General features: G+C 37.5%; 1 protein-coding gene across 3 annotated transcripts in view; it reads right to left on the bottom strand.

Annotated features, from left to right (window-relative positions):
• The window catches only part of fig4a (FIG4 phosphoinositide 5-phosphatase a), a 118,548-nt gene that overhangs the window by 49,431 nt on the left and 46,595 nt on the right, over positions 1-22,522 (bottom strand). For all 3 annotated transcript variants that reach the window (XM_062044642.1, XM_062044641.1, XM_062044643.1), the window contains 10 exons: positions 19,013-19,146; positions 18,592-18,708; positions 15,024-15,069; positions 14,726-14,874; positions 13,108-13,274; positions 11,116-11,254; positions 10,257-10,315; positions 4,842-4,989; positions 4,679-4,762; positions 415-613 (listed from right to left, as the gene is read on the bottom strand). In XM_062044642.1, coding sequence (XP_061900626.1) covers positions 415-613; positions 4,679-4,762; positions 4,842-4,989; positions 10,257-10,315; positions 11,116-11,254; positions 13,108-13,274; positions 14,726-14,874; positions 15,024-15,069; positions 18,592-18,708; positions 19,013-19,146 — 1,242 coding nt within the window. The remainder of the gene's footprint in view (positions 1-414; positions 614-4,678; positions 4,763-4,841; positions 4,990-10,256; positions 10,316-11,115; positions 11,255-13,107; positions 13,275-14,725; positions 14,875-15,023; positions 15,070-18,591; positions 18,709-19,012; positions 19,147-22,522) is intronic.

Below are 22,522 nucleotides of genomic sequence, written 5' to 3' on the forward strand. Positions count from 1 at the left end.
TTTAATATTTCTCAGGAACATTAACTACAGTAAAACATTACCACAGACTATGCTTAGTATAGCTTAGTTTTACCTTTGAAAAAAAAAAGTTACTAACACCACTATTGAAAAAATGTGCCCCGATCCACAATTCACATCAGGCGCAGTACAGGATGTATCATGTTTATGTTTGCTAATAACTATGTACTGCTTTAGCATTAGGTGTTGCTACTGAAGTCTTTGTGCAAACTTTGACGCAGGCTGTGTATAGGATTATCGCAAAATCCAAAAACAGACGCCATCATGCGCCACATCTTGCTTTATGTGTCCTATTTATTAACCGAAGGCAATACCTGGATCTTTGAAGAGTAATAATATTGCAAGAATTGTCATAATAACAAACAAATAGTTAATGGATTTCAAGGCAGAGACTACCTCTTGGGCGCGGCTGCTCTCTCCGCCATCTGTATGAAGTTTAATTGGGGTGGAGCGCTGAGAGACAGAGGCGTCATCATCGCGGTCCTCCTCAGAGTCATCCTCCGATGAGCTGGAGATGGCCTCCTCGCTTGGGGGAGGAGGTGCACTCGCTGCTGTCTTCCTCTGGAGTAGCGTCTCTTCTTTGTTGCTTTTATTGCTACAAACAAACAACAAAAGTACATGTAATACGAATATTTATTGTTTAACATTAAAGGTCCCCTGTAATGCAGAATTTACTTTTTTGTGTCCATCTCGAGGGAATGTGTGTCACTGAAGTCTGTTTATTATCACCAAACGTGTGAAACATCTATGATTTCCCTCACTTGCCACTCACAAACCTTTTCAAGACATAATAAGTAGTAGGGCTTTCTAAACACACTTTTTAACCGTCTAAATTACGCTTGAAGGGTAGAATTTGGATAACACACTTTATAAAGTACTTCAGCATTCGTATTTTGTAGTAATCCCTCCCATAGGTTAGATGACAATTGTTATGGTTATGTATTAGTTTATTTCGAACATCCATTTAGTTACAATATGGTACATCATATATTTCCAGTTTCTCATTACAGCATGTCCAAAAAAGAGTAGGAACACGCAAAGCTAGCACAATTGTTTGTTCACTTACTGTACTCAATCTGTTAAACAAATAAATAAGTAGATGAATGAACGAGTAAATAAATATATAAAAAATAAAGTTATCAAAAATAAATATCTATCAATCAATCAATCAAAGTTTATTTAAATAGCCTTAAATCACGACTGTCTCAAAGGGCTGCACAAGCCACAACGACATCCTCGGTTCACATCCCACATGTTATAAATATATAAATAGTTAAGTAAAATGGATGGATGGAAGTTTTAATTCACATAATGAGATGAATAAAATGATCTCTATTTTCGATAAAGTTTAAGATGTTTCTAAGGATTCTTCTTCCTTTATTCCATAAGAAATAATGTAAATCCAATTGTTCAGTTCCAGACATTAACACAGAGCAAATTGTACAGGGAATAATTACAGTTTTACATGCAGAAAAAGATCAATTACGAAGGACATGGGTAAATTAAAATTTAAAAATAGTATCTCACCTTCTTATTAAAGTGCTGGCACACACAACTTTTTTGGCTCCATAGTGTATTATTTTGCAATCATACTCAAATAAAAAAGCACAGAGACTGAATCACCAAAATATAAGATTATTTGTTTGTTGATTCAGTGGAATAATACATTGGCAAACGGACTACCGGTAGTTTGTTACGTGTAATGTTTACGAAAACCGAGGTAAAATTTTGACAAACATTTTCGTTGAAAATCGAAACGTACAATCGAGGCATGCCAAAAAAGAGTTACTGCTCTACACTATTGTGAGACCTCTGAGACTTGTTTTAAACAGTCTATTATGAGACCATCAAGGCGCAAATAAAGATATTGTTTGTATGTATAAACAGGTTAGCGCTCCAACAATTAGTCAAACTACTCATTTGGTTGCTGGACAGATAATTAATCTGTAACTATTTCATATTTGATAAAAGCAGTGAGTCATTTTTCAACCAAAATGTTTTTCAGCTTTTCCAAATAGATTAGGAGTAAAACCTATCCATCATGTAAACAGCCACATGTTTTGGCTCGCAAGCTAAAAATGCAACACAATGTATCCCACTTGGCATCCTCCAGTGGTTTACAGTCGTCCCTCGTTTATCACGGTTAATTTGGTACTGTAAATAAGTCGAATATTTTTATAGTTAAGACTTTTTGCAACCTGAGTTTTTTAAACAATATTTGAGCCCTCTTAATATTAAATAATAGCCATATAGTCACTTTTACACTCGTTTCACCCAATATACAAACCCCGTTTCCATGAGTTGGGAAATTGTGTTGGATGTAAATATAAACGGAATACAATGATTTGCAAATCATTTTCAACCCATATTCAGTTGAATATGCTACAAAGACAACATACAGTATTTGATGTTCAAACTGATAAACTTTTTTTTTTTTGCAAATAATCATTAACTTTAGAATTTGATGCCAGCAACACGTGACAAAGAAGTTGGGAAAGGTGGCAATAAATACTGATAAATTTGAATAATGCTTATCAAACACTTATTTGGAACATCTCACCGGTGAACAGGCAAATTGAGAACAGGTGGGTGCCATAATTGGGTGTAAAAGTAGATTCCATGAAATGCTCAGTCATTCACAAACAAGGATGGGGTGAGGGTCACCACTTTGTCAACAAATGCTTGAGCAAATTGTTGAACAGTTTAAGAAAAACCTTTCTCAACCAGCTATTGCAAGGAATTTAGGGATTTCACCATCTACGCTCTGTAATATCATCAAAGGGTTCAGAGAATCTGGAGAAATCACTGCACGTAAGCAGCTAAGCCCGTGACCTTCGATCCCTCAGGCTGTACTGCATCAACAAGCGACATCAGTGTGTAAAGGATATCACCACATGGGCTCTGGAACACTTCAGAAACCCACTGTCAGTAACTACATACAGTTGGTCGCTACATTTGTAAGTGCAAGTTAAAACTCTCCTATGCATGGTGAAAACCGTTTATCAACAACACCCAGAAACGCCTTCGGCTTCGCTGGGGCTGAGCTCATCTAAGATGGACTGATACAAAGTGGAAAAGTGTTCTGTGGTCTGACGAGTCCACATTTCAAATTGTTTTTGGAAACTGTGGACGTTGTGTCCTCCGGACCAAAGAGGAAAAGAACCATCCGGATTGTTATAGGCGCAAAGTGTAAAAGCCAGCATCTGTGATGGTATGGGGGTGTATTAGTGCCCAAGACATGGGTAACTTACACATCTGTGAAAGCGCCATTAATGCTGAAAGGTACATACAGGTTTTGAAGCAACATATGTTGCCATCCAAGCAACGTTACCATGGACGTCCCTGCTTATTTCAGCAAGACAATGTCAAGCCACGTGTTACATCAACGTGGCTTCATAGTAAAAGAGTGCGGGTACTAGACTGGCCTGCCTGTAGTCCAGACATGTCTCCCATTGAAAATGTGTGGCGCATTATGAAGCCTAAAATACCACAACGGAGACCCCCGCACTGTTGAACAACTTAAGCTGTACATCAAGCAAGAATGGGAAAGAATTCCACCTGAGAAGCTTAAAAAATGTGTCTCCTCAGTTCCCAAACGTTTACTGAGTGTTGTTAAAAGGAAAGGCCATGTATCACAGTGGTGAATATGCCCTTTCCCAACTACTTTGGCACGTGTTGCAGCCATGAAATTCTAAGTTAATTATTATTTGCAAAAAAAAAAAAAGTTTATGAGTTTGAACATCAAATATCTTGTCTTTGTGGTGCATTCAATTAAATATGGGTTGAAAATGATTTGCAAATCATTGTATTCCGTTTATATTTACATCTAACACAATTTCCCAACTCAAATGGAAACGGGGTTTGTAGTAGCCTTGAGTGCGTTCTACTGTAGATTGCAGTACTCACCACTCGCCCGGATGAACCTCCAAGCCCGGCCAATAAAACACAGCCACAACGTGAAAATAGGTGTGTCTTGTGTTGTTATTCCACGTAGCTCATGCCAAAGCTGTGTTATTGCTGTCGAAGATGATGTGCATCTTGAATCAAGAGAGTTCATTGCCACTTTGTTCGGATATGTTGATAGCTGATAGCATTGTCAGTTAGCCTGAAGTGCTGCGCCGATCGCTTGATGCTCTGTCTGTTCTTTTTTTATATCAGTCGCAAATATGGAGATGTGTTATTGATGACGCAGGAGTTAAAGATAGCGTTAAAGTCAAAGTACCACTGATAGTCACACACACACTAGGTGTGGTGCAATTACCCTCTGCATTTGACCCATCCCCTTGATCCACCCCCTGGGTGAGGGGAGCAGTGAGCAGCAGCAGTGGCCGCGCTCAGGAATCATTTTGGTGATTTAACCCCCAATTCCAACCCTTGATGCTGAGTGCCAAGCAGGGAGGTAACGGGTCCCAATTTTATAGTGTTTGGTATGACTCGGCCAGGGTTTGAACTCACGACCTACCAATCTCAGGGCGGACACCCTAACCACAAGGCCACTGAGCAGGTTTTAAAGATAACGTGCTAACATCAGACTAGGAAGACAAGGTAAGGACAGCATTACCAATTGTGCAGGTCGCACCAGGCAACAGTGACATGGAACTTTTAAGTTAAGGAGAGAAAATAACAACAAAACACGACTATTATGAACACGGAGACTTACGCCAGCACTGATTTCCCCGTCTCCTCTGGCTTGCGGACAGTGAAAGGGCTCGGATCCACTCCAACTGTTTTAGGCATGAACTCCCTTAATGGAGAGCAGATGAAAGGGAAAACCCATTAGACACTTCAAAGAGACCCCAAACACATTAACAGGTGTTACACACCTTGCTGAGTTAGTCATAGCTATGCAGAAGGTGTCGTCGAAGGAGGTCAGCTCGTAAGGCTTGAAGAACTCTGTGTAGATGTCCGTGCTCTCATCGAAATGGTTCACTCGCTTGACTGTCACCTTCTTCATGGTTTCTTCACAAGGGACTATACGAACCAAAACAGCCATACACATATAAAGACTGTTTATGCAGTAGTTTGTTTTAAAGCCACAATGTCAACTACCAGGCACTCCCATATGTTTATGTACCATTGTGTACCATTGTTGGACAAATCAAACAGGTTCCAACAATAAGATAAAGTTATGCAAATGTTAAAAGAACATAACATATTTTTTAAGTTTATCAAAATTGGGACCAATACTAACCCCTGTTGACATCTCAAGTACTGTTACAAACACATACATTTTTAATTTGATCCAAATCAAACTAACAACATATTCCTTGGTGTACGTTTCCTGTCAAGCAATAATTCCTATAATTCATGGTCTTTATGATAGCATCAATCATAGCATATCCCAGTGATACCCAGGAATGCTTTGATACGTGATTTGAGGCTTTGATCTATTTTTGCGTTAACTTTCTAAGAGCCAGCGTCCTCTGCAGTGGACATTTGTTTTTGGTCTATGTCTTTTGTCAGAGTTGCACATTTCGGAAAACAATTGCCCTATTCTGCAAAACACAGATTCTCAGGATGTTAATATGTCCCGTATTCTGCAAAAGTATGTTCTACTAGTAGCATGGTGCTACCTTGGTTTTCGTACAGCCCACTTTTCGTATGACTGTGTTTTATGAAAATTAGCCATAATCTTGCCCTTATTTTCGGAAAAGTTTCGTACACGGCCAAATATTGCATGTGAAAAAGTAGTCAGTTTGCCCATGTATACTTCTCTGACTGACTGTAATGCTAGAACTACTGCTCAGATAGCTATGCAAATGTTGCTACCGCTTGTGTTTTCGTACACGTCTATTACGGCCAAATACTGTGCTTACAAACTAGCAAGTTTGCCCACATATTATTCTCTGACTGTCATGTTAGCACTACCGATTACATTGCTATGCAAATGTTGCTAACACTTGTGCTCTACCGCCCTGGGACTAATTTACTATAACATCGAAAAATGCTATAATTTGAGTTTGAGTTTATTTCGAACATGCAAGCATACAACTTGATACATCACAATTTCCAGTTTCTCTTTTCAACATGTTCGAAAAGGAGTAGGAAGAAGCAGAGCTTATTTAATCCTACCCCTTTTCTTTACATAACAGTTGCAAAACTTTTTGTTCACTTCCTGTTCACAATTTTTTCACAATAAACTCCATAAGTAATCACAATAAAAATAAATAAATAAATAATAGTAAGAATTTAATAATAATAATTGGTGAAGTAAGTCATATTTCATATGATGAGATAAGTAAGATTACTTTAAGAATGAATGAATGGATGGATGAAATAAATTGAGAATGTTTGTCATGGTTCTTCTTTGTACTTTGTAAACACTTTAAGTTTGAAGAGTTTCTTGAAGTGTATCATATTAGTACATTGTTTGATTGCTTTGCTTAATCCATTCCATAATTTAATTCCACATACTGATATACTGAAGGTCTTAAGTGTTGTACGTGCAAACAAATGTTTTAAATTACGTTTTTCTCTAAGATTATATTTCTCCTCTTTTTTTGAGAAGAATTGTTGTATATTCTTGGGTAGCAGGTTATAGTTTGCTTTGTGCATAATTTTAGCTGTTTGCAAATTCACTATGTCGTGGAATTTCAGTATTTTTGATTCAATAAATAAAGGGTTTGTATGTTCTCTATATCCAACATTATGTATTACTCTAACTGATCTTTTTTGTAACACCGTTAATGAATGAAGTGTACTTTTGTAATTATTTCCCCATATTTCTACACAGTAGCTCAGATATGGTAACACTAGTGAGCAGTAGAGAATATGAAGGGATTTTTGATCTAGAACATGTTTTGCTTTATTCATTATTGACGTGTTTCTTGCAACTTTATGTTGTATATTTTTTACGTGAGATTTCCAGTTCAATTTATCATCAAATCATCATACCTAGAAATTTGGTTTCATTTACTCTTTCAATTTCTATTCCGTCTATTTGTATTTGTGTTTGACTTTCTCTTCTACTGTTACCAAATAGCATTATTTTAGTTTTACTAAGATTCAACGATAGTCTGTTTTTGTCAAACCATCTTTTTAATTTGTTAATTTCTTCTGTTATTATTTGTATTATCTCCTGTGTGTTCTCTCCTGAACAAAACGCTGTTGTATCATCCGCAAATAATACTAACTTTAAATCTTTTGTAACTTTACAAATGTCATTTATATAGAGATTGAATAATTTAGGTCCTAGTATTGATCCCTGAGGTACACCACAGGATATATTTAGCGTTGTAGACGTGTGTTCGCCTAGCTTCACGTATTGTTTCCTGTTCGTTAGATAACTTCTTATCCAGTTTAAGACTAACCCTCTGATGCCATATCGTTCTAGTTTTTTGATTAAAATATTGTGATTAATTGTGTCAAATGCTTTAGTTAGATCCATAAAAACCGCTGCCGCCCTTTTTTTACTATCTATTGCATTGGTAATTTCTTCTGTAATTTCAATTAAAGCCATTGAAGTTGAAACATTAGCTCTGTATCCATATTGGTTCTCTTCGAGTATTCTATTTTTATTTATGAAACTTTCTAATCCGTTATTGAACAGTTTTTCAATGATTTTAGAAAATTGTGGAAGTAGAGAAACAGGTCTATGTAAATTGATGTTTGTCTCCAGTCTTATAAATTGGTGCAACTTTAGCTGTTTTCATTTTGTTTGGAAATGTACCTGTTTGAAATGATAGGTTACTAATATACATTAATGGTCCTGAGATGTCTTCAATAACCTTTTTTATCGTTTCCATATCAATTCCGTTACAATCAGTTGAAGTCTTAGATTTACATTTTTTTGCAATTGTAACTATTTCCTCCTGTGTCACATTACTGAGGAACATGGAGTTGGGATTTCGCTCTATGGTATCATTATAGTCCTCAATTGGAACTGGGTCTGGAATCCTTTCTTCCAATTTTGGTCCAATATTTACAAAATAATTATTGAAGCTTTCAACTACTTCCTTTATGTTGTCATTTTTTTTATTTTCATCTAAGAAGTATTGAGGGTAGTCCCTCTTAGTTCCATTTTTAATAATGCTATTGAGGATGCCCCATGTTGCTCTCATATTATTTTTGTTCCTGTCCAATAATTCACTGTAATATTCTTTTCTACATGATCGTAGTATGTCTGTTAACTTGTTTTTATACTTAATTTCTGCCTCTATAGTTCTTTGTGCTATAAATTTTCTATATAGTGTATTCTTCTTCTTACAAGCATTTTTTAATCCTTTTGTCATCCATGGTTGATTATTATTTCTCTGCTTGTTACTGAGTTGTATCCATGGACAATGTTTGTCATAAAGTATTATGAACTTGTTTAACAAATGTTCATATGCTTCATCAACCTCTTTTTCATTATACACATTGTCCCAATCTTGCTTTTGTAGCTCAATTTTGAAGGCAGTCATCCTCTTCTCTGTGCATAGTCTTCGAAATGTCCTTTTGTCTTCCATGTTCTTCTTGTAGTTTCCATCATATATTGGGACTTTTAAGTTTGAAGCAATACATTCTATTCACACAAGATTAATCTAACCCCAGATATCCAGATGTGTTCAATATTTACTGTATATGAAGATTTTTGAGAATTACTATACATAATAGAGGTGTAATGGCAGGGCAGGGTATAGTACAGCTCTCGGTTTGGTTTATTTTCGCTACAGTAAGGGGAACAAAATACAAAACATTTAAAACTGCTTAGCTTTTTGTTTAGGGATTTAAAAATGAAACATAAAAAAATTACAATGCGCTGGCAGTAAATAATTTAATAACTCAAATTCTCAAATAAAAGATATAAATATATATATATTTTATGGCAGACATAAAAATTAAGAATGTGGGGCGGGCCCTTTAATATATTTTTTGCATTAAAGATGCTAAAACCATTCCAATGTAGGTCAACGCCATATGCATATATAAGCATATATACGTTATGTGTTACAGGTGACAAAGCAAATTTGATGGCATTAATAACAAATTGTATTTTTAGAATACACTGCGGGACAAAGCTGTTTGTCGAGACTGGCCCCTGGGCATTAGTAGATGTAGTGTACTGTCACACCCCTAATATATAATTTTACATTAATAGTTTTCAGACACTTACTTGACTATTGCTTTATAGAGACGGATAAATATTTTAATTCCAAACTAGATTGTATCTAAAGGTGGCCCTCTAATGCTGCCAACACTGTCTTTTTTTTTTACAGCTCTGGATGTAAAAACTATGTCTACAGGTAAAATTCCCCCTCAAAATACACACAGTAGTAATTCTAGGTTTGTTTTCTAACGAGTTTCAGCACATTTTGGAACGCCACCTTTATCTCCAAAACGTCCGCCTGCTGACGCCACCTACAGAAGACTGGAGGCAATTTCATATTACAAACTCCGTTTCAATATGAGTTGGGAAATTGTGTTAGATGTAAATATAAACGGAATACAATGATTTGCAAATCCTTTTCAACCCATATTCAATTGAATGCACTACAAAGACAAGATATTTGATGTTCAAATTCATAAACTTTTTTTTTTTTGCAAATAATAATTAACTTAAAATTTCATGGCTGCAACACGTGCCAAAGTAGTTGGGAAAGGGCATGTTCACCACTGTGTTACATCACCTTTTCTTTTAACAACACTCAATAAACGATTGGGAACTAAGGAAACTAAATGTTGAAGCTTTGAAAGTGGAATTCTTTCCCATTGTTGTTTTATGTAGAGCTTCAGTCGTTCAACAGTCCGGGGTCTCTACTGTAGTATTTTACGCTTCATAATGCGCCACACAATTTCGATGGGAGACAGGTCTGGACTGCAGGCGGGCCAGGAAAGTACCCGCACTCTTTTCTGACCTGGGGATAGGTTGATTGGCAACACTAAAGTGGTCCCTAGTGTGTGAATGTGAGTGTGAATGTTGTCTGTCTATCTGTGTCGGCCCTGCGATGAGGTGGCGACTTGTCCAGGGTGTACCCCGCCTTCCGCCCGATTGTAGCTGAGATAGGCTCCGGCGCCCCCCGCGACCCCGAAGGGAATAAGCGGTAGAAAATGGATGGATGGAACTCCCAATTCCAACCCTTGATGCTGAGTGCCAAGCAGGGAGGTAATGGGTCCCATTTGTATAGTCTTTGGTATGACTCGGCCGGGGTTTGAACTACCAATCTCAGCGGACACTCTAACCACTAGGCCACTGAGCAGGTCATATCAATATCAATTAAATCAGGTAATATCAATTAAATTGTTATGTTAGGCATTACCTTCATCATAGGCGACAGGGAGATAGGACAGTGTTTCCTCTGACCACCACAGTGTGTAGCTGAGGAAAAAACGACAAGAAACAGTTCACATACACACGCATTGACATGCCTGTACCTCGTCCCTCGAGACACCACATAACCTAGGTAACAAAATTGTCAACTGCTATTGGCTACAACTAGCACACAACTCCGCCGACACATCAGTCTTTTGTGCAATGAAAGCTTTGTGTGACAGTACAAGTGATTTCAGATTCAGCCAAGTTAATTTCTCAGAATAGCGAGACCTTGTAAACCTGGAAAACTGGGTCTACTTTTGTGCAAGCATAAATAAGAATAACAATAATAATTGATTGGATTTATATAACACCTCCAGACACTCAAGGAGCTTTACAGCGAGAGCCAATTTAGAGACTTATGGGCACTTCACATTGCTCTTTCACCTGAACGCACTTGCGATTTATGCAGACCATTAAAGACACATTCACAAAGGGTGATGGTAAGCTGCATCTGTAGCTACAGCTGCCCTGGGGTAGACTGACAGAAACCTGGCTGCCAATTTGTGACAAAGTCCTCTCCGACCACCAGCAAAAATTAATTCACAGTTATACACCAGTGTGGGGGACAATGGAGGCAAGGTGGGTGAAGTGTCTTGCCCAAGGACACAACAGCAGTGACTGGGACAGAGGAAGCGGACTTCGAACATGGAACCCTCTGATTACTGGACGACCTGCTCTACCTCCTAAGCCACTGCCGCCCCATGAGGACAAACAAAACAAGCACACAAATGATAAAAAGATCAAATCCGATCAAGAAAGCAGGATTTTGCCTTATTTATAAACTGCCCATGCAGCATGTTTACCTGCGTCGGTCTGTGGGTAGGACCATGGTGCTCTTCTGATGCAGGTAGAAGTCAGTGGGTAGCTCCCATAAGTGTGGGCTGGACTCTGCCGGCTGGTAGACTTGGAGAAATAAGTTGATGGCATCCTGTCGGTCAGCATCTGGAAAAACATTCATGTTTATTTACAGTCCCTTGCAATGTATCTAAATTTGACCCCATGTAGAACCAGTAAAAAGAAAACAGAAAAAAAATGAAAATAAAGTCAAATAAAAACTAAGAGGGGAACTGCACTTCCTTAGAATTGTGTCTATCATTCACAATCTCTATGCATGACCAGAACACATATGCCTTTCTTTTTTTATGCATTCTAAGGAGGGGGCTAACAATGCAGCTAAAAGGGAGTCATCCATTGCACCCATAAAGCGTTTTAAAAAAAACATCCAAAAGCCGCCAACAATACTCCATTCACAGGTTGTGACTTGCATATTAACCAAGTATTAGCAATGTTATTATAAGCACTAACCCCAGGGAACTACTCTTAGTGACACTGTGGTCACAGAGAGGTAAGTAGCTTATGCAGCTATTGACCACCGCTGAGCTGCTGCATCGCCTCTGAGTTGGTAAAAGTTAACTCTAGATCATAAATCATGCCTCTCACTTGTATAGGACAAGGTTGTGGCCATAATGTGAGAAGTTGGTCAACTTTGACATTCAATTTGTACCCTGAGATCGCGAAAGACGCTCGTTTGCGGCCAACTTTTTTTTTGTTTTTAACTGCGTGAAGATTGATTAATTCCTCATAAACGGTATGATATAAAATTCCCAATAATTGGTATCCCAGTTAGAACCGACATTGTACAGTAAATTATTGTTTTATTATCATTGTAGTTTGTATTTCTTGTTTAGCACTTAGCATTAGTGCTAATTGCTGGATCCGCTCATCACTCCGATTCTAAAACTTGTAGATCATCCTCCTTATATTCAGGCTCAAAAATGTAAGGTTCTGGATGATCATTTGTCCCAAAGTAGGCATTGGCTCAAGAAAAAATTGCAATACTGAAATAAAAAGTTGTCATTTTCTGAGAATAAAGTCATAATAATACAAAAAGGAAGGTCATAAAATAAATAAAATAAAATATTATTTAATTAAATATTATTACATTATTATAATGTACAGTATTATTAAAGTACAATATTTACAAGAATATCCATATATTGTAAAATAGATTTCTTAAAACATCCTTAAAATTGAGCCTGTTTGATAACCTGAATACTGAAAAAAGGTTAATGTTTTCCATCAGCATGACTAAGAAATGCAATCACGAACACATGTATGAAAATGGCTGTGCCCCTCTCTGATGCTGGTGTGTGCACCTTGAACAACACCCACCTTTCTCCCTTGACATTTTCAGTCTGAATAAACAGCAAGTTACATTCCCTTCTCTGCACTGCGGCCAACCTAGAGATGCCTTTTTTTCCCAAATAGAGTAAATGACGAGAGTCAAAAGGTACACGGACCCAATAAGATGTTCAATGTCAAGTAGTGAGGCTTAATGGACGAGACAAAGCTATCGTGTCCATTTCAGGAGCCGTCGACACCATTTTAAGCGGTTAGTTGCATTTTCATAGACATGCTGTATCTGTTAAATTAGGGCGCTATTAACAGTGCTTGAAAATGGAAAAGGCAGGCATAGCAGAGCCACTTTTGTAAAGCATCAAGCTTCTTCCAGCACTAATACATGCTAGGGATCTGCACTGAGCTCTGAAAATGCATTGGTTTGTAAATAACCTCATTGTGAGCTTATTTGTTGTGTTGATATCCCCTATGCATTATTTTGCATGATGTCTAGCAATTGTATTGAAATGCTAAGAGTTCCAAGGTAATCTGAATGTTGTGGCAATTTTATCCTGAAATACATTTGAAGGGGACTCTATAATGTTCTGCATGAATCTCAAGTCTGTTCAGGTGAAAGAGCAATGTGAAGTGCCCATATGTCTCCTTGCAACACACACCAGAGAAAGCGTTGCTGTAGTAGCGTGACAGTGTCTGCATGATGTCTTTGGAGTGCTGCGTCCACGGAGCGATCTTCCGGTAGGTCTTGACCCTGTGTACCAGCTGGGAGCCGCCATACTGCAGCGACAGGGTGTCTCCATGGTCCTCGTACAGCTCCTCAAACAATCTAAAGCATACAAAATACGGCTGGTTTTACACATATAAGCACTTCTTGGGTTATAAGTGGCTTATTTAAAAAAAAAAAAAAAAAAGAAAAGGGCTTATGGCACATAACACTATGTAAGAAAAAATCGGGCATATGACAGTCCTATCTATAAATTACTTATTGATGACCACATACAATATGGTTCTAAATGGTTAAAATAGTAATTTTTTGGCTTAAGTAGCTTATAAATGCATGTGATACATATTTCTCGCACTTTATAATAAAACAAATGTAATCAATATCAAAACTTCACCCATACAAATTTATATTTAGGACCACATAATGGGAAGCAGGTACAAAGGCTGTCATTCAGAAATGTGAAAATTGTACTTAACCTGTTTTCCATAATGACTTAGAGGATTAAAAAGCTCAAAGCATAAACATAAGGTCTCTTTGATCACTCATTCATTAACAAGTATATTGCACAACACAGCAACGCAACCATATTGTAATAGCTGAGCAAACTGATCAGTCAGCCTTGATAGTGTTGTTGAGTTAATTCTAAATAACACGAAGGTAAGTGTAACAAGCATGACTTTCACACCTACAGCTGAGTAAGCGACAACAACATTTTAATGCGCATGTAGAGGTAAATAAAGCTTCTGGAATCATCATAGTTCGAGAAGGTAGAAAAACACATTAGGAGGTTACCAATAGCCACAGCTGCAAATGCCTATGGTTTTGTAGGCGGGACTAATTAGAGACCCCTGCAGTTATATTACTAACCCACACCCGTTAAAAGAACAGAGGCAATAATTGGAGCGTTTCCGGTAGTTATTTTGGGTTTAACTAACTTATTTATGCATGACAACAAAAGGGGCATATTGTAAATAAGAGAGTATATCAGCACTTGTACAAGACAAAAACAAAGGACGCTGTGTTAACCACACAAACAAAAAACATTACCCTGAAGAAAAATACAAATGTATTGTCTTACATACTCCCATTTTATTTAAAAGTGGATCAAGATGTAACGGGACTGTCGGTTCTGTCACTAATGCTTGTGCATGAAAAAAAAAACACATTCTAACTACTCCTCTTACTCCTTCAGTGGTAATAGGAGTACAAGCAGTAATTCATCAGGATGATATGAGTGGTATTGGACATAATGTACGTTATCAAGGGGTGCACAACTGAGAACAGATGATGGGGGAAAGGGGGGGAGAGAACAATCTTATCCTGCTGTGGGGGACATTTGAGAAGAACATATTATGTGATTATGGCTGGTGCACATACTTAACTGCCACTAATGATGTGGCTTATTTATTACAATCCAAAATTAGTAAGGTTTTTCTGACATATATTGATGTACTCATAGAGGTTGTAAATTTGTCATTTAGAAAAGTGTCAATGGAAAGAAAAGCTTTTACTTGTGATCAAAAATCAAACAAATTTAAAGAAAGGGCTGATACCTCACACAGTCAGTGTCAAATTGGAGTTTGGGCTTGTCAGTCATTCCCAGAGCATACAGCTGATAAGCAAGTGCACACTTGCCCACCATGAATTGGGCGGTGTTGGTTCGGTCCAGACAGTCCACGCAGTTAGTCCGCAGCACACCGGTCTAGATAGAGCAACACAATGGATGACACTATTTAAAAATTCTGTCCGATACAATATTGATTTTTGGTAAAATGTCAAGAATTCAGAGAATATCCATCAAGCATCTAACTGGAAATCTAAAAAAATAGCGCTTTGGTTAACCAAACTAACCTGCACCCGTCCACAGACTGTAACGTGTCCACCCAAATCTCCCCATCTGTGGAAAAAAATGACTTCAGTTGTACACAGAACAAAATGCACAGAAGAAAAAATTAAACGATGTCCAGTACATCCATTCTTTTACAAGATGTGTAGCTCAGAGGGGTCAAACTCGTTTTTATTGAGGGGCCACATCGCAGTTATGACTGCTTTTCGAGCTTGTAACAGTGAATATATATGTGCATAAATGTATAATCGCCTTACAATAGTATTACACAATTTCCTATGCATTTTATGATTCGATTGTTTATGTACACATTTATGGATAACTTGTTTTGAAATCATAAATCAAGGTTATTAGCAGATATTTAATTATTTATTTTTACAAAAAAATTGTAATACACATGTAATAATTTAGGGTTGCAGCGATTAATCAATTAAATCGATTAATTCAATTAGAAAAAAGCTTTGATTTATATTCTGCTGATTGGCCTAATCGTTTAATGAGTATAACTAAAAAAAATTAATAAAATATGGACTATATGGAGTGTCCGGAACTTTAAATACGCAAACATGATTTCCGTTCAGCTGCTGCAATAAAGAGTACAAGAGAACAAGTGTGTGCTGTGATCTCTGTAATGGCAAACAGTGGCGAGTTTATTATTATTATTTTAAATATAGAGTATAATTTTTTATTAATGCACACATGTTAAAAGTGAAATTTCAATGTTGATTATGTACATTTATTAGAAAAAAAACAATGAAGGTTATGGCAGGCAGAATATTTTTATTTCAACTACTTCCCTAAAATAAACATTGGGGGTATAAAGACTGTTTGTCTATGTGTGGTGCAATCGTATAGTATGTAGAAAAGGCTCCCCTGAAATGGCAGCTGGTTCTATCAGGTCTGTGCTCTTTTACTGTCTTTTATGTCCTTGGTGTTCTTTGATGTTTCCGCCTTGTGTTTTGTATCTTATTTTTGTGTACTTTTTGTACCTGCACTGCAAGCACATAATTTCCATAAAGTGGAATTAATAAAGTTTGTCCTAACCTATTATACAACAGTTTATTTGAATAGCCCTGCAGTATGATGATGAGCAGGTACATGAAAGTAAACTATTGTCGCTAGTGTTTTTTATGGGAAGTATCTTGAAGGGCTCTGATTATTCCCTAAATCTATCGACAAAGTTGTTAAATTGGCAACACTAATAATCACTCCTAGTACATCCCTCTCTAGGGTCTTGGGGTGGCAGATGTAGTGCATTATAATGTGTTTATTAGTGAGGGTAAACATGTAGCACCAAATGTATTGTATTCTATGCTTACTGTTTTTGTGTGCATACCCTGATAAGGAGGGTCACATAGAGAGTGGGCATTATAAAGAAAGTGAGATGGCCAATTAATATGGTGGCAGCCCAGTTTTTGTGTTATGTAACAATGTTGGGCCAAAGCGATTAACATGTGCAGACAATGTCGGAGCTTGCATGAAGAGAAGGCAATCTACTTGGCTCCGTAGAGGACTATTCACAGCGACACAGGTGCCACTGGGCATCATTTCCATTAAGAATTCAAAGCCTCAGACTTTGAAAATTAAGAAGCAGCTATAAATGTAATAATCTTAACTTTGGTTAAACTTTTCGGAATATAGATATCCTATAGGTTTTATAATCATAAGCAAAATGGTCGACGACTTCTGAAAAATTATTTGCTCATTCCCAACAGTGACCTTGAACATATTTCGCTTAATGGTGGCTCTGCTTTTTTTAAAACAAGCATGCTCAAATTGTACGCCCATGTGCTTGTCAGTCCACCAAAGGTGTGTACCAATTGTGGTGATTCTGCCTAATACCCAAAGTTACAGTGGGTGTTTCGTAGAGCTGTGCGAGGAATGTCAAATTTATCTGACTAAAACAACAGCGCCACCATGCTGTGTATTTGTCAAAAAATTATAGTTCAGGCAACACAGAAGGGAGGCATGTTTTGCCAATTTTTCACACTGTGAAATGCAGTTGTTCATGTGTATAATAGTTTTAAGCTTCCTTACACAAACACAGTGTTACCTCAACTTAAGAGTGTCCTAACTTAATAGTGTTTTGCGATAAGAGCTAACTCTCAACTAACTATTATGCTTTAAGTTGCAAGCAAATAAATATTTGAGTTTGAAGCATTCCCGCCATCAGTTGGCGTAGCAAATGTCACAGTGAAATCCCTAAGATTCGCATCTGGTCTTAGTCGCTAGCATTAGCTGATTAGAAATGGACATAACTTTGTTTTTACAACCATTGGAAGGAAGAAGGTAGTGTGAAGGACAGTGCTGATAAGGTCTGTTGTGTAGGACTAGATGTTACAATCCCCTAATGCATACTTGAGACACCTATGCGACTTAGTGGGATGGTCAAGTGAGTGAAGGCATCCTCTGGGTTATCAAGTGGGCGTGGATGATATTCATTGAATTAAAGTAAGAAATCATCAAAACATGACAGGGTATGTAGCCCACCTGGCAAAACAAAATGAGCGTAACACTGCTAGTCTGCACAATACTGAAACAGAATTAATCTAACGCCAGCCAAAAATAGTAAAATAATATCTCAACGGGGGACATTTATTAATGAAACTATGAAGAAGCTGCTGATGGTGTGTTTGACGGACAAGCAGCTGGAAGGAGATACCATAGAAGTCCACTCTCCAAGGAAAACGTTGTACATTATTAATACATTACTTGATATAAGTAGTGTATTTGTTCGTAGTACATTCAATTGCAGTGGTTCTTAACCTGGGTTCGATCGAACCCTAGGGGTTCGGTGAGTCGGCCTCAGGGGTTCGGCGGAGCCTCCGCTGCGGAGGTCAAGACACACCCGACTCATCGTGTAAATAACAACTTCTCCCTATCGGCGAATTATGGATATCCCCAGTCTTTGCGAGCAATCCTTTTCGAGGATGCTGGACATAAAAACGAAGAAAAGGAACAGACTTTGCTGTGAAAATGACATGAGAGTGGCACTTGCCAAGGTGAATCCATGCATATCTAAACTGGTCTCTCAAAGGCAACAGCAGAAGTCACACTGATTTGCAGGTGTGTAATTTGTTCTGAGGATTCATGCATTGTGTTGGTTTTGTTCTTTGAACAAGGTGATGTTCATGCACGGTAAAATTTCTGCACCAGTAAAAAAAACATTTAAATTTGTCTTGGATTCGAAAGAAAAAAAAAAAAAAATTATTTTTCACTAAAGAAGGGTTCGGTGAATGCGCATATGAAACTGGTGGGGTTCGGTACCTCCAACAAGGTTAAGAACCACTGTTTTATTTCATTGTTTTATACCGTTTTTATTATCTAAAAGTTTGTTCTTTTTAAAAGACACGTTGCATGTTAAATTAGTGCTGTTTTTGGTGAGTCATTAGTGCTGTTTTTGGTGAGTCATTTTCAATAGGTGATACTGATTTGAGATACAAGTGTTTCATGTTAAGCACAGAACCAATTAAACTCGTAAGTCGAGGTAATACTGTACATAAAAATTGTGTAAAACCCCCAGAACCTTCTGCTAATCACTTTCCTTGCCGGTGTTACATAACAGAGTCTCACCTGTCATCGGGCCTGAGAGTGTGACAGTAGAAGTCTGATCGATTCACAAAAAACCCAGTACGTTTTACCACATTCTCTGCGATCATACTCAGACGGTCCAAAACATTGCACAGTTTACTGCAAAGGTGAGAAAAAACATAGTTTAGATATATGTTTAAAACAAAAACTCCAAATCAGTGTGGTGCTGAAATGATAAGTTATGCAAATATTTTAAAAAAAATGTTTTATTGTTTTATATTTAACATAGAGCTGTGTTTTAAAGGTATGAGGAGCATTGAGCTTGGTGAAAAGTGGCCAGGCGACATATTGAATAATAATATTCTATCATAAATAATGCTAGAGCTATTATTCTGTTTCCAAATGTCAATAATAAAATCACATTTTGCTTTGGTTTTACATCTAACAAAGCCTGGTTCCCAACCTCTTGGTATATCGGGCCATGTCCCATGCGATGTAGTCAATGCAGTGCTGAGGCGGCAGGAACTGGTTGAGGTTAATCACAGCGGGGTACAGCTCTTCACTCAAAATCTTTTCATGTTTCCTTTTTTCTCGTTTCTGCGACACAACAAAGATGTACATTACATGTATGAATGATTTTTCGGTGATCTAAAAAGGGACGTAGGGGGGGCATTAATGGGCGCATTATTGGATTCCATCCATCCATCCCTTTTCTACTGCTTGTCCCTTTCAGGTTCGCGGTAGGTGTGGTGGGGAGGTTGGCCTGGAGCCTATCCCTAGTTGTATAAAAAGGTCCTGTGAGGATACAAGTAGATGTTGTATGAGGCATGTTAGCTTTAATGCATTCTGACGTTGGGTCATCTCCATGAAGGAGAAGCAAGATATACACTACATAGCAAGAAGTCCGGAATGATAGATACACACTTTATAACAAGGAGTCCTGAGTGACAGATATACATTATAGCGGGGAATCCTGACTTATAAATATATACTGACTATAGCAAGGAGTCATGACTGATAGATACACTATATAGCAAGAAGGTCAGAATGATAAATATACACTTTATAGCAAGGAGTCCTGACTGATAGATATACACTACATACCAAAAAGGCTTAATTGATAGATAAACACTTTATAGGACGGAGTCCTAACTGATATGCACCACTCTCACTTCTTAATCAATAATTAATCAACCAGGAATTGGACTAGAACACTTAAACGTTCATCTTACTAAGGCATTTTTACAAGTGTATTCTTTCCACTCTGTAAGACAAGTTTAAAAGACCATTTTCTGCTCCACAGTGCACAAAGCAAGGTGGATGGGTTGGTGTGGAAGAACTCCGACACCAACCCCCAGTCCACTCAGCGGAAACATTTTGAAACAAAAACGTACAATGGACATTCAATGCTCCTCAGGGGCTACAATATAAATATTTTGTAGTTTTTTTTGTTTTTCTAAGTTTATTAATAACTAACTCCAGGCTTGTGCTTTGCTTTCGCTTTGGCTTTTCAATATTTGTTCAAATTGGTTGAACTGCCAACACTGATCAAATCAAGTGGAACGTCGGCATACATAAGACAGCTCATTAACAGTGACACTAGCTCCAAAACATTGTGTGATTATACACTTAGGGACTAAGTGTCAACACACTGTTTACTAAATGTTTTTTGTTTTTATGTTGTATTATTTAAGTGGTTGACTTCTTTCTACACTTGTGTGACTGAATTAAGAATGCTGAGACACATTTGGTCACTTTTTGTTGTTAATTCTATTCTAAATTGTTAACACTTCCTTGTGTATCAATAACATGTATTGGATATTATTTGATGTAAATCTTGCGCCAAAGTAACATTTTTAACATGCTTTCTGAATATGCCTGCAAATGGCTTGTTTGTGGTGGCTTTGCCTTTAGATACACCTTCTCCACCCTCTCAATCAAAATTCTTGTCACTCACACGCTGGCTCAGCGATTGTTAGTGACATGTAAAAATAACAATCCAGAGAGCCTCTGTAAATATGTCTTTGTGTTGATGCAAATAAATGTAATTGATGAAATATTGAAGAGTGTCTGACAAGGTTTCTTCTGCCTCTAATCAAAACGAACATGTGACAAGTGGAATTGGAATCTGTCGCCGAACAACATAGAGAACAGCATCATGTGTGTACATCTGGCAAAGTATATTAGATGGAGATAGTTGTAGTAGGTCATTAATGTAAATATTAAATAATCAAACCTTGAGGCAGACCAAGGTTATTGTCAGATGTAGGGGATTTCACATGTTGTACACAAACACATTGCTTTCTTGACACCAAATATGATTCCAGCCAGTTTAAGAAATTCCTCAACAGAATAAAATTGGAGAGTTTTGTTAATAAAGTTGTTAGATTTTTTATGTCGAATGCCTTTGTTAAATCGATAAATACTGCCCCAACAGCACCGCCAGCATCAATAATTGATTCAAAATATTCCAAGAAGTAACAGAGCTGTCTCTGTAGAATGACATTTTTGAAATCAAAATTGCACTGGGCTAAATAAAGTATGTGGACTAATGATCAGGTGGTCCAAAAAAATGTTCAGGTGGTCAATGAGTTTGGTCGGAACCCATTTTTCTGCTAATTTTGAAATTATAAGCAAGATGTTTTTTGGCCGGTAGTTGCTAATTTTGGTGAAGTTCTCATGTTTAAAGAGCGGCGTAACAACACCAATCTTCCATGGGTTTGGGAAAATACCTTCCTGCAATGATTTATTTATAATACTTGTGATTGGATTAATGAGTGTCACATATCTCATCAACTGTAGACTTAAATACTTATGTTATGTCAAGACCTTGATTCATTATATCAAAAGGATTTACATGATCAGTAAAAATTGAAATTTGTAGTTGCTAGAGTATTTACAGATTCCGTAAGGTATGTATTTAATGCATGCGTCATTTCACTTCAATCATTTATTTGGTTTCCATTCAGTTGAAAGAAACATAGTTATTTTCAGCAATGGAGGTGAGGATTTATATCTTAGAAGCTGCTTCACCATGTTTACAATATCATGTTCGTTGTAACTTGCACTCAAATTCCAGCCAGTGTTGTGCTTAACTGTTAAATTATTTTTTTTAAATCAAAAAAGTCTGTTCAAGACTTTGACCACTTCCTGTAATGCCAAGCACTGAAATGAGGAACCGATAGCTACTTAGTTTTTCTGTCTGGTTACTCGTGTTTACATCGGCAGTGGTGCCATTACGGTATTAAGTTTCAGTGCGGACACCTCCTCCACGGCTGGTCGACGGCCATCCTGCCTTTTCTGTCAGCAATATACTGGACAAAAGGAGCAGGAGCTTACATTAAGTGATGCACTTTTCTGATTCATGGTTCTGATGTGAATATGTAAAGTGTAACGTACTTCAAGCTAAACCCACCAGTTAGGGTAATACAATTTTGTCTTCACATTTTTATCATGTCCTGATATTTAGTCTAGTTTTATTTCTACTTTTTTAGGCATGTATACATTTTATTTTATTTTTTTCATATCATTGTTTTCTGTATTGTTACAATTGTCTTGGGTTACAAAGGGAACATTCAAAAATAGTGACGTCACTGTCAAACAAAGCATGTGGATATAGCATCGCCTTATGGAATATTTAAAATGAAACCGCAACCATAATTTAAATTTTTCTAATCATTTTGTGACGGGGACGGCGTGGCGAAGTTGATAGAGTGGCTGTGCCAGCAATCGGAGTGTTGCTGGTTACTGGGGTTCAATTCCCACCTTCTACCTTCCTAGTCACGTCCGTTGTGTCCTTGGGCAAGACACTTCACCCTTTGCCTCTGATGGCTGCTGGTTAGCGCCTTGCATGGCAGCTCCCGCCATCAGTGTGTGAATGTGTGTGTGAATGGGTAAATGTGGAAATACTGTCAAAGCGCTTTGAGTACCTTGAAGGTAGAAAAGCGCTATACAAGTACAACCCATTTATCAT

Source organism: Entelurus aequoreus, linkage group LG04 (genome assembly GCF_033978785.1).
Source record: "Entelurus aequoreus isolate RoL-2023_Sb linkage group LG04, RoL_Eaeq_v1.1, whole genome shotgun sequence".
In the NCBI taxonomy this organism is placed as follows: Eukaryota; Metazoa; Chordata; class Actinopteri; order Syngnathiformes; family Syngnathidae; genus Entelurus; species Entelurus aequoreus.